The sequence below is a fragment of the Arachis ipaensis genome, chromosome B05 (genome assembly GCF_000816755.2).
Source record: "Arachis ipaensis cultivar K30076 chromosome B05, Araip1.1, whole genome shotgun sequence".
In the NCBI taxonomy this organism is placed as follows: Eukaryota; Viridiplantae; Streptophyta; class Magnoliopsida; order Fabales; family Fabaceae; genus Arachis; species Arachis ipaensis.
Genome location: NC_029789.2, coordinates 10,828,607 through 10,841,578, shown reverse-complemented (window position 1 = coordinate 10,841,578; position 12,972 = coordinate 10,828,607). Strand labels below are relative to the sequence as shown.

Below are 12,972 nucleotides of genomic sequence, written 5' to 3'. Positions count from 1 at the left end.
TAAATTTTTATAGATAAATATAATAATTTATTCCTTATTATTATACATTTATACCTTTGTCTTTCTTCAGGTTTGCCCTAAATCCCAACCATGTTTTTTTCCGTGACGTCTGTTGATAAGTGTTTTTTTTTAAATCATATTATGTATATTTCTCTTTTTTGTTTTTTTTTTGGAATCTATATTATCTATTTTTCTCAAGTCTTACAAAACGGACCTATTGGGCCTTTATAAAAAACTGATCCATTTAGTAGATGCACTATGAAGAGATGGGGAATGATTGAGCATTTACTCTAGTACTAGTAAACTCACTTCTTATTGAAAACTATTGTATTATATATATTAAAATTAGCCATTAAATTAAAATCAAGTGTTAATTATATTTTAGAGTAAAGGATAAATCCGTTTACCAAGAACAAAGAATAAAGAAAAAGAAGAAGAAGAATGTGTTGCTTTTCTTTCTTTCTCTCTCTTTCTTTCTTGGAAATCAGTGTGAACCACCCATCAAAATTTCACACACTGAAATGCTTATTTGATTTCAAAACTTGATTCTTTTCATCGTTTCCCAATCTGATTTCCGCTCTGTTCCTTAAAACATCACCAAATTACTTTTTTTTTTATATTGAAAACCAAAGCCATCGCCATGGGAAGAGGCAGAGGAGTTGCGGCTCTGAAACCCACGGCGGCAGTTACGGCGGCGGAGGTAAATGGATCAGGGCCGATGCCAGTATTAAAGGAAGTTAGATACCGTGGCGCGAGGAAGAGACCGTGGGGAAGATTCGCCGCTGAAATCAGAGACCCGTTGAAGAAAGCAAGGGTTTGGCTCGGAACCTTCGATTCTGCCGAGGATGCCGGACGCGCTTACGACGCCGCCGCAAGAACACTCCGGAGACCAAAAGCCAAGACCAATTTTCCTCGCCGCTCAGGATCCAGCCCTCGATGTAGAACTGCAGCTTCGCCAACGCCACTTGCTGCGATGGGAGATTCAACCCCTCTGCTGCTGCTCCGCCGCCCTGGATGGCAACTTCCTCCTCGGCCAGAGCCGTTTCCTCCATATGCAATTTTTATAAGTTGCTGATTCTTCATAAATTGCACAATCTGGACTGGTTGAATTGTGAATTGAGCCTGTGAAATTGAATTTGTGCTCTGTTGTTGGTGAATATGTCGCTGAATTGCTCTGTTCTTCATCTGAAATCTAGAATATTGGTTGAAAATGCAAAAGGGGATTAAAGTTTGTTTGGAGGGGTGAGGGAGAAACGGCGACATTTGGGTTCCTGGGACTAATACGTCCTCTTTTCAAAAGTCCATCCTACGTGGCAGCCCGTAACGGCCAGGTCAGCGCCACGGGAGTCACGTCACCGTTTTTCGTCAGGCCAAACGGAGCGACTCTAACGGAAGGGTAAATATGTCCACTTTTTCGGAGGGTCAGGGACATGAATGTATTTTCCAATCCTCGAGGACGAAAATGTCCGCGAAAAAAAAGGTTAGGGACGGATTTGTCCTTTACTTTATATTTTATACATACAATAATTTATTGACCAGTGACAAATCTTTAGATAAAACTCCTATCCACGGCGAATTAATTATTAGCCTGTCGAGCTGGATACCATAAAAAAAACATCATAAAATTTTTAATATAAAATTATTTATTCAAAACACTAAAACTTACATTTGTAAGTTGAGGAACATATGTATATCTAACAAATTAAAAATGTTTACATAATATATGTTTGTTGAAACAACAATAATAATTTAATTCTTAATCATCGTAATCAAAGCCGCATACAGATAGATGAGAAGCATGTGAGTAACCTGATGGATAATAACAAGAGCATAATGTGAGTCCAATTCAACAAGAAAATTAAACACCGAAAAAGATGATATATTTATCTAGCTTCCTTAATTAATTAACACACATGGTTTTTATTCTAATCTTAGGCATGTTAGCATGTACGTACTATATGTAGATCAATATTAATATTTCATATGTTTATATATATAACATGGTTATATCTAGGGCTGGAAGTGAGTCAAGTTAGTTCATGAGTCAATTTGAGCTCGACTCATTAATAGTTTAATAAGCTAAACTCGTGAGTTGGTGAGTCAAGTTTGAACCTGGAATTGAGCTCATAAATTAAATGAGTCGAGTTTAAATTTGGATAATCTCAACTCATTAGCTCGTAAGCTGGTTCGATTATATCTACCCAACGAACAGCCGGTCTGACGACGCCACACGAGAAAGGAGATGACGCGCCACCAACTATCCTCACGGTCGTTGCTGGCGCGTCGGGGGCACTGTTACGGCCTGGCCCAAGCAGTTTACGGGCCGGCCCGACCCGAGCAGCACCCGACCCAAACGGTCGGGGGTGAGACGCTCAGATTCCGACCCGGACACGCATCCCTGACACGCGTCCCTGACAGCTTCGCCACAGCTATGCAAGGGAGGCCTCGAAGAAGGTGGGCCTGTCTCTGCAGGGCCCACCTCTGATACGGTATATATGGGGAAGGACCTACCCTTCCCCCAAGGTACGTCACATACCAATCACCCCCTTTTCGCCTGTACACTTCACTGATTTGGGCGTCGGAGTGTCTTTGCAGGTGACACCCCCCCTTCCACATCTGAAGAGCTCGGGACCTCGCTTACCCTCCTACCCGGAGACGTACGTCCAAACGATTCCCCCCTTATTGACCGGGATACCCACCCGATCCGTCCGGTACCCGACCTACCGAACATTGGCGCCGTCTGTGGGGACCGTCCATGGACTTCGTACTAGTCCAAAGTGGAACAGGCCACGAGGCCGAGCCCGGAGGGGACGCTGCCGCGACTACTTCCCACCAACGTACAAGATCCCCTCCAAGGCGCACAACACAATCTCACGAGAGACGCCCCTTCGGGGGAACTGGCGACAACCACACCAGAATAATGCAAGAGCTACGCCACAGGATGCAAGACTTGGAACGCCGGCTAGCAGACAGGGAGCATGACCAGCACACCCCAGAACAAAGCCACTCCCGCTCTCACTCTAGGAGCCACTCCAGATGCACGCCCAGCCCCCAGGTTGAGTCCGAGAGCGCTGGGGAAAGAGGATGCACGAGAAGACGCCATGACCCCGTCATTTATGCCAGATGTGAGAGGCGGCGTACTACAGATCACGGAACCGAAGACGCTCGTCGGGAGGATGACGAAGGGAGAACGACAAAAACGCGGGGACCCGTGATAATGGGAGCGACCCCATTTCATCGTTCCATACTCGAGGTCCGGCTGCCAAAACACTTTGACAAGCCATCGGACATGAGATACGACGGAACGCAAGATCCGCTGGAACACCTCACGGCCTTCGAGGCCAGGATGAACCTGGAGGGAATGGAAGACGAGGTAAGGTGCCGCACTTTCCCGATCACCCTGGCGGGGCCTGCAATACGGTGGTTCAATAACCTCCCGCAGGGCTTGGTGGCCAGCTTCGCGGACATCAGCCATGCCTTCTTAGCCCAATTCACGACCAGAATCGCAAAGGCGAAGCACCCAATCAACCTGCTTGGAGTGACTCAGCGACCCGACGAGTCAACCAGAAAATACCTAGACAGATTCAACGATGAGTGCCTGGAAATCGACGGGCTGACAGACTCCGTCGCAAGCTTGTGCTTGACGAACGGACTCCTGAACGAGGACTTCAGAAAGCACCTTACCACGAAACCGGTGTGGAGTATGCAGAAGATCTAATGTGTAGCTAAGGAGTACATTAATGATGAGAAAGTCAGCCGCGTCGTGGCTGCCAACAAACGGCAACCCTCCTACAACCAAACCCGGCACCACGAGAGCAGAGAAAGACAAAAGGAACACGCCAGGGACGGCGGCCCGAGTAAGGCACCAAGGCCATTTCCCCGAGTTGGGAAGTTCACCAATTACACCCCCCTCACGGCACCGATCATAGAAGTTTACCAACAGATAGCCGAGAAGGGAATACTGTCGAAACCCCGACCTCTGAAGGATCGAACAGGGGGAAACAAAATCCTTTATTGCGAATATCACAAGGGATACGGGCATAAGACCCAAGACTGTTTCGACCTAAAAGATGCGCTAGAGCAAGCAATCAGGGACGGGAAGCTTGCTGAATTCTCCCACCTCATTAGAGAGCCGAGGAGACGGAATCGCGACCACAAGGGCGAGGACAGGTCCCGGGTGACAAGGCGACGCCAAGAACCGAAGGGAGACGACCACGGTCTCATGGTGGTGAACGTAGTAATGGCGAGGAATTCGGCCCCGAGGTCGAGATCAGCATAGAAGAAAGACGCCAAAGTCCTGGCAGTCTCCTCTTCATCTGCGAGAAGTTCCCAGAGGCTCCCATCCATCTCCTTTGGTCCAGAAGACCAATGGTTTGACGAGGTCCTGGAAAGTCCCCCCATGGTCATCACAGCCAGAGTCAGAACCGGTCTCGTCAAACGAATCCTCGTGGATACAGGGGCGGACTCAAACATCATGTTCCGCAACGTATTTGATGCCTTGGGATTGCGTGACGCCGACCTAGCGTCCCACCAGCATGGTGTGGTAGGGTTGGGCGACCACTTCATCAAGCCGGATGGGATTATCTCCCTCCCGACCTCCGTGGGACAAGGACAGAAGCGAAGGACAATAATGGCAGATTTCGTAGTTTTGCGGGATTCCACAGCCTACAACATCATCCTGGGGAGGAAAACCATCAATGACCTTGGAGCAGCGATCAGTACGAAACTGCTCGTAATGAAGTTTGTTACTGATGACGAGTTCACAGGATCCATTAGAGGAGACTTGGAAACGGCAGTCGCCTGCGACCACGCCAGCCTCTCCTTGAGGAAAAAATCCAAAGAAGCATCAGGGGTGTTCCTCGCCGACCTGGATGCCAGAATAGACGACAAGCAGGCCCGAGCCAGAAGGGGACCTGGAAAAATTTAGGGTTGGGGACGCGGAGGAAAAGTTCACATTCATAAACAGAAATCTCCCCCATGAATTGAAGGAACCTTTGATGGAGATGATCAGAGCCAATGCCGACTTGTTCGCTTGGGCGCCAGCCGACATGCCGGGGATAGATCCCCAACTCATGTCACATTGTCTGGCCGTCAAGCCGAAAGCCCAACCAGTGGCCCAAAGGAGAAGGAATATGTCACAAGAAAGGGCAGAAGAGGTGGCCAGGCAGAAGGCCAGCCTCCTCGAAGCAGGGTTCATCCGAGAACTAGACTACTCGACTTGGCTGTCGAATGTGGTCTTGGTGAAAAGCACAATGGGAGATGGAGAATGTGTGTAGACTATTCCGACCTCAACAAGGCGTGCCCCAAGGACTGCTATCCCCTTTCCAACATTGATGCGCTCGTCGACGCGGCGGCAGGATACCGGTATCTGAGCTTCATGGACGCTTACTCCGGGTACAATCAGATACCGATGCACCGGCCCGACGAGGATAAAATGGCGTTCATAACGCTAGGGGGGATCTATTGCTACAAGGTAATGCCATTCGGCCTAAAAAACGCTGGCGCCACGTACCAGAGGCTGATGAACAAGATATTCAGCGAGCTCATAGGCAAGACAGTGGAAGTCTACGTGGATGACATCCTCGCGAAAACCACACGGCCCGACAATCTCCTAAGCGACCTGGGGGGCGTGTTCGCGTTCCTCCGGCAACACGGCATGAGGCTCAACCCGCTCAAGTGCGCCTTTGCCATTGAGACCGGGAAGTTCCTAGGGTTCATGATAACCCAAAGAGGGGTAGAAGCCAACCCTGAAAAGTGCCAAGCGATCCTCCAGATGAAGAGCCCGGGTTGTATCAAAGACGTCCAGCGATTGGCAAGAAGGTTGACTGCGTTATCCCGTTTTTTCGGTGCATCGGTAGCAAAAGCCCTGCATTTCTTCAATCTGATGAAAAAGGGGATAGCATTTGAATGGACTCCTGCATGTGAGGAAGCATTCAACCACTTCAAAGAAATCCTATCAACACCTCCGGTGCTCAGGAAGCCTAAGGCTGGAGAACCACTCTACCTCTACCTAGCCGTAACGGAGGAAGCGCTTGCAGCGGTGCTGGTACGAAAAGAAGGGAAGGCTCAGCAACCGATCTACTTCGTAAGCAGGGCGCTACAAGGAGCAGAGCTGAGGTATAGCAAACTGGAAAAACTGGCACTGACACTCCTAACCTCCTCCCGAAGGCTGAGACAATACTTTCAGGGCCACCGTGTCGTCGTGAGAACAGACCAAGCGATTCGCCAAGTGCTTCAAAAACCTGATTTGGTAGAAAGGATAATGACCTGGGCCATCGAGCTCTCCCAATATGACTTGCAGTATGAGCCCCGACATGCGATCAAGGCGCAGGCGATGGCAGATTTTCTAGTAGAGGTAACAGGGGACCCACCCGAGGAAACGGGCACACGGTGGAGGCTCCATGTAGACGGGGCCTCCAACCAAACGTTCGGGGGTGCAGGGGTCATCTTAGAGAGCCAGGCTGGGGTCATATACGAGCAGTTGACCAAGTTCTAATTCCCCGTATCGAACAACTAAGTGGAATACGAAGCCCTCTTGGGTGGACTAGCCCTAGCCTGGGAAGTCGGGGCGACAAGGCTGGAAGTATGCAGCGACTCACAGGTCGTTATCTCACAAGTGAATGGAAGCTATCAAGCCAGAGACCCACTGCTGCAAAAGTATTTGGAAAAGGTTAGAGAATTGACCATGCAGTTCCAGGAGGTCACGGTCCAACACGTTCCAAGGGAGAGGAACACACGGGCAGACCTCCTATCTAAGCTAGCAAGCACAAAGCCGGGAGTGGGCAATCGGTCTCTCATCCAAGGCATGGTAAAGGAGCCAACGGTTGCCCTACATTTGGCAAAATCAAGCCCCTCCTGGTTGGACCCATCACAAACTTCCTGGAACATGGCAAACTACCCGACGATGAGAAAGCAGCCAAAACGTTAAGGAGGGAGGCAGCCAAATATGCGACCATACAGGGACAACTATTCAGAAAGGGACTCAGCCAACCTCTATTGAAGTGCCTGCATCCCGATCAGACGGACTACGTACTTAAAGAAGTCCACGAGGGATGCTGCGGCCACCACATCGGGGGCAAAGCCCTAGCAACGAAGCTCATCCGAGCTGGATATTACTGGCCATCAATGATGAAAGACTCCAGGGAATTTGTGAGAAAATGTCACAAGTGTCAAGAGAACGCCAACTTCCACAGAGCACCGGCTTCCGAGTTGAGTCTGCTGACGTCCCCCGACCTTTCGCACAATGGGGGATCGACCTACTTGATCATGGTCATTGACTACTACACTAAGTGGGTCGAGGCGGAACTGCTGGCCAGCATATCGTCAGCCAACTGCAGAAAGTTCATGTGGAGGCAGGTGACAACACGGTTCGGCATCCCAGAAGTCGTCATCTCGGACAATGGGACGCAATTCACCGACAAGAAATTCACAGAATTCCTTACCGGCCTGGGCGTAAAACAGAAGTTCTCCTCGGTAGAGCACTCCCAGACGAATGGGCAGGTAGAATCCGCAAACAAAATCATCTTGCTAGGCCTCAAGAAACGGCTAGATAGCAAAAAGAGGGCTTGGGCCGACGAACTTGCCTCCGTTCTATGGTCCTACCGCACAATCGAGCAAAGTTCCACAAGCGAAACTCCCTTCCGCCTGACATACGGGGTCGACGCGATGATACCAGTGGAAATCGGCGAGCCGAGCCCGCGGTTACTTCTGAAAGGAGTGGAAGAGGCGGTTGAGAAGGACCTAGTAGATGAGGCCAGGGAAATGGCTCACTTGTCGGAAGCAGCACTAAAACAAAGAATGGTGCTGCGCTACAACACCAAAGTGCTCATAAGGGAGTTTGAACAGAATGACCTCGTTTTGCAACGCAACGACATAGGGCTGCCGACACCAGGAAAAGGAAAGCTGGTGGCAAATTGGGAAGGTCCCTACAGAATCAAAGAGGTGCTTGGAAAATGTGCCTACAAGCTGGAAAGACTCGACGGCAAAGAAATCCCGAGAACATGGAATGCAGATAACCTGAGGAGATTCTACTCGTAGCTTGGGCACACCGGCCAAGCGGCCCGGCGAGCTAGATAGATGTTTACTTTTATCAAATATTAAATTCCAGTGATTTAATTTTATCAAACGCCTACCATGTTCATGGATTTGTGATGAGCGGATAATTTATACGCTTTTTGGCATTGTTTTTAGTATGTTTTTAATAGGATCTAGTTACTTTTAGGGATGTTTTCATTAGTTTTTATGTTAAATTCACATTTCTGGACTTTACTATGAGATTGTGTGTTTTTCTGTGATTTCAGGTATTTTCTGGCTGAAATTGAGGGACTTGAGCAAAAATCAGATTCAGAGGTTGAAAAAGGACTGCTGATGCTGTTGGATTCTGACCTCCCTGCATTCAAAATGGATTTTCTGGAGCTACAGAACTCGAAATAACGCGCTTCCAATTGCGTTGGAAAGTAGACATCCGCCAGCCATGGAAAGAAGTAAGACTGATTGGATGAAGATAGCAGGAAAGCAGAGGTTCAAAGGAACGGAAAGCATCTCCATTCGCTTATCTGAAATTCCTACCAATGATTTACATAAGTATCTCTATCCTATTTTATTAATTAATATTCGAAAACCACATAACTGTTTTATATCTTCCTGACTAAGATTTACAAGGTGACCATAGCTTGCTTCATACTAACAATCTCCGTGGGATTCGACCCTTACTCACGTAAGGTATTACTTGGACGACCCAGTGCACTTGCTGGTTAGTTGTATCGAAGTTGTGACAATTATGAATTAAAATCAGAGCACCAAGCTTTGGAGCCATTACCAGGGATTGTTCGAGCCTGGACAACACAATTTCGTGCACCAAGTTTTTGGCGCCGTTGCCGGGGATTGTTTGAGTTTGGACAACTGACGGTTCATCTTGTTGCTCAGATTAGGTAATTTTCTTTTTGTTTTGTTTTCAAAAATTTTTCAAAAAGCTTTCAAAAATTTTTCTTCTGTTTTCGAAAAAAAAAATAATAAAATAAAATAAAATAAAATAATAAAAATAATGTTTTTAAAAATAAATTATTCTATGGCTTCAAGATTTTTAAGAATGAATTCTAGTGTTTCATGAAACATGTTGAATCCTATCTGGCTGTAAAGCCATACCCAAACTGCTTTGGGATTGGTATTCAACTAATCACTCCAGTCCATGTAATTATATGTTGAAGCTTGGCTGGCTATTAAGTCATGCCTGACCCTTTGATTGGAGCTTTAAGACTAACATGGCAAGATTCCTGTAATTCATATTAAAAATTTTGGAATCCTTATTTTTTAATTTTCACAATAATTTTCGAAAAAAAAATTTAAAAGAAAATACAAAAAAATTAGAAAATCATAAAAAATCAAGATTCCTGTAATTCATATTAAAAATTTTGGAATCCTTATTTTCTTTTTCAAAATAATTTTTCGAAAAATATAAAATAAAAATCCAAAAAAAATATAGAAAATCACAAAAATCAAAAATATTTCATGTTTCTTGTTTGAGTCTAGTGTCATGTTATAAGTTTGGTGTCAATTGCATTTGCATCTTGCATTTTTCGAAAATAATCATGCATTCATAGTGTTCTTCATGATCTTCAAGTTGTTCTTTGTCAGTCTTCTTGTTTGATCTTGATGAATTTTTGTTTTGTGTCTTTTCATGTTTATCATATGCATTCTTGAATTCTTAGTGCCTAAGCATTAAAGAATTCTAAGTTTGGTGTCTTGCATGTTTTCTTTGCATTAAAATTTTTCAAAATTATGTTCTTGATGTTCATCTTGACATTCATGGTGTTCTTGGTGTTCATCTTGACATTCATAGCATTCTTGCATGCATCACATGTTTTGATCTAAAAATTTCATGCATTGCATATTTTTCATGTTTTTCATAAAAATTTCAAAAAAAAATCAAAAAATATCTTTCCCTTTTTCTCTCATCAAATTCGAAAAATTGAGTTGACTTTTTCAAAAATTCATTGTTTTGATCTAAAAATTTCATGCATTGCATTATTTTACTTGTTTTTTTCTCTCTCATCATAAAAATTTCAAAAATAAAAAAAAATATCTTTCCCTTTTTTCTCTCATCAAATTCGAAAATTTGAGTTGACTTTTTCAAAAATTTTTAAAATCAAGTTGTTTCTTATGAGTCAAATCAAATTTTCAATTTGAAAATCTTATCTTTTTCAAAATCTTTTTCAAAAATCAAATCTTTTTCAAAAACTAATTTCTATCATATCTTTTCAAAATATCTTCTTATCTTATCTTTTTCAAAAATTTCTTTTTAATTTATTAATTATTTTAATTTTTAAAACTTAATTTTCGAAAATTACTAACATTTTTTTCAAAAAAAAAAAAAAACCATTTTAAAAAATCACTAACTCTTTTTCAAAATAATTTTCGAAAATTACTAACATTTTTTTCAAAAAAAAAAAAAAACCATTTTAAAAAATCACTAACTCTTTTTCAAAATAATTTTCGAAAATTACTAACATTTTTTTCAAAAAAAAAAAAAAACCATTTTAAAAAATCACTAACTCTTTTTCAAAATAATTTTCGAAAATTACTAACATTTTTTTCAAAAAAAAAAAAAAAAACCATTTTAAAAAATCACTAACTCTTTTTCAAAATAATTTTCGAAAATTATCCCTCCCCCATCTCATTCTATTTATTCATTCATATCCTAACATCTCATCTCACATCTCTTCCATTTGTACAGTTGTGTTTCTTCCTTTACATCACATCCTTTATCTCCCCCTCTTCTTCTACTCACACAGGGATCCCCTTACTGTGGTATAAAGGATCTCTATTATTATTATCATTTTTCTGGCCATTCTTCCTTGTCATATGAGCAGGAGCAAGGATAAGAACATTCTCGTGGAAGCAGATCCAGAACCTGAAAGGACTCTGAAAAGAAAATTAAGAGAAGCTAAAATACAACAATCCAGAGATAATCTTTGAACGCCCAAAATGGGCACCAACCTGGCGCTGAACGCCCAGAGTTGTGTGCAAGGGCATTTTACATGCCTAAATTGAAGATCTGTGGACCTCACAGGATCACCTCAGGATCTGTGGACCCCACAGGATCCCCACCTACCTCCACTCACTCTCCTCTCTCTTCTCAATCATCCTCTATTCCCAATAAACACTCATCCCTTCTGTCTTCCATTTACCACTCACACCCATACACCCACCCATATGGCCGAATACACATCTCCCTCCATCTCCTCCATATCTTCTTCTTATTCTTCTTTTCTTTCTTCTTTTGCTCGAGGGCGAGCAACATTCTAAGTTTGGTGTGGTAAAAGCATAGCTTTTTTTTTTGTTTTTTTCCATAACCATTGATGGCACCTAAGGCCAGAGAAACCTCTAGAAAGAGGAAAGGGAAGACAAAAGCTTCCATCAAGGGTCTATAGCTCAGTGGTAGAACATTTGACTGCAAATCAAGAGATCCCTGAGATACTTCAGGGGATACATTTTTATAGTTTGGAATTTATAGTATATTCTCTTCTTTTTATCCTATTTGATTTTCAGTTGCTTGGGGACAAGCAACAATTTAAGTTTGGTGTTGTGATGAGCGGATAATTTATATGCTTTTTGTCATTGTTTTTAGTGTGTTTTTAATAGGATCTAGTTACTTTTAGGGATGTTTTCATTAGTTTTTATGTTAAATTCACATTTCTGGACTTTACTATGAAATTGTGTGTTTTTCTGTGATTTCAGGTATTTTCTGGCTGAAATTGAGGGACTTGAGCAAAAATCAGATTCAGAGGTTGAAAAAGGACTGCTGATGCTGTTGGATTCTGACCTCCCTGCACTCAAAATGGATTTTCTGGAGCTACAGAACTCGAAATGGCGCGCTTTCAATTCCGTTGGAAAGTAGACATCCAGAGCTTTCCAGAAATATATAATAGTCCATACTTTGGCCAAGAATTGACGACGTAAACTGGCGTTCAACGCCAGCCTTCTGCCCAAATCTGGCGTCCAGCGCCAGAAAAGGATCCAAAACCAGAGTTGAACGCCCAAACTGGCACAGAAACTGGCGTTCAACTCCACAAATGGCCTCTGCACGTGCTACACTTAAGCTCAGCCCAAACACACACCAAGTGGGCCCCGGAAGTGGATTTATGCATCAATTACTTACTCATGTAAACCCTAGTGACTAGTTTATTATAAATAGGACCTCTTACTATTGTATTAGACATCTTTGATCAGTTGTATGCTATCTTAGATCACAATAGGGGGAAGTCCATTATGAGCATTACATGCCCTACGCGAAGAACGAGGCGACAAACGGTCGTTCCAACAACGAACAGACATGCGCACAAGAGGCACGTCTACCCAACGAACAGCCGGTCTGACGACGCCACACGAGAAAGGAGATGACGCGCCACCAACTTTCCTCACGGTCGTTGCTGGCGCGTCGGGGGCACTGTTACGGCCTGGCCCAAGCAGTTTACGGGCCGGCCCGACCCGAGCAGCACCCGACCCAAACGGTCGGGGGTGAGACGCTCAGATTCCGACCCGGACACGCGTCCCTGACAGCTTCGCCACATCTGTGCAAGGGAGGCCTCGAAGAAGGTGGGCCTGTCCCTGCAGGGCCCACCTCTGACACGGTATATATGGGGAAGGACCTACCCTTCCCCCAAGGTACGTCACATACCAATCACCCCCTTTTCGCCTGCACACTTCACTGATTTGGGCGTCGGAGTGTCTTTGCAGGTGACACCCCCTTCCACATCTGAAGAGCTCGGGACCTCGCTTACCCTCCTACCCGGAGACGTACGTCCAGAAAATTCCCCCCTTGTTGACCGGGATACCCACCCGATCCGTCCGGTACCCGACCTACCGAACAATATATATACATATGAAATAGTAATATATAATTATATATATATATATATATTAATTATCTTAATTATTTAAATTTTATATTTATCTTTTATATATAATTTTAGA

General features: G+C 44.3%; 1 protein-coding gene across 1 annotated transcript; it reads left to right on the top strand.

The window, feature by feature from the left end:
• On the top strand, positions 415-1,075 carry LOC107640132 (ethylene-responsive transcription factor 3-like). Its single transcript, XM_016343682.2, has one exon. The coding sequence runs from the start codon at positions 641-643 to the stop codon at positions 1,073-1,075; it is 435 nt and encodes a 144-aa protein (XP_016199168.1). The 5' UTR covers positions 415-640.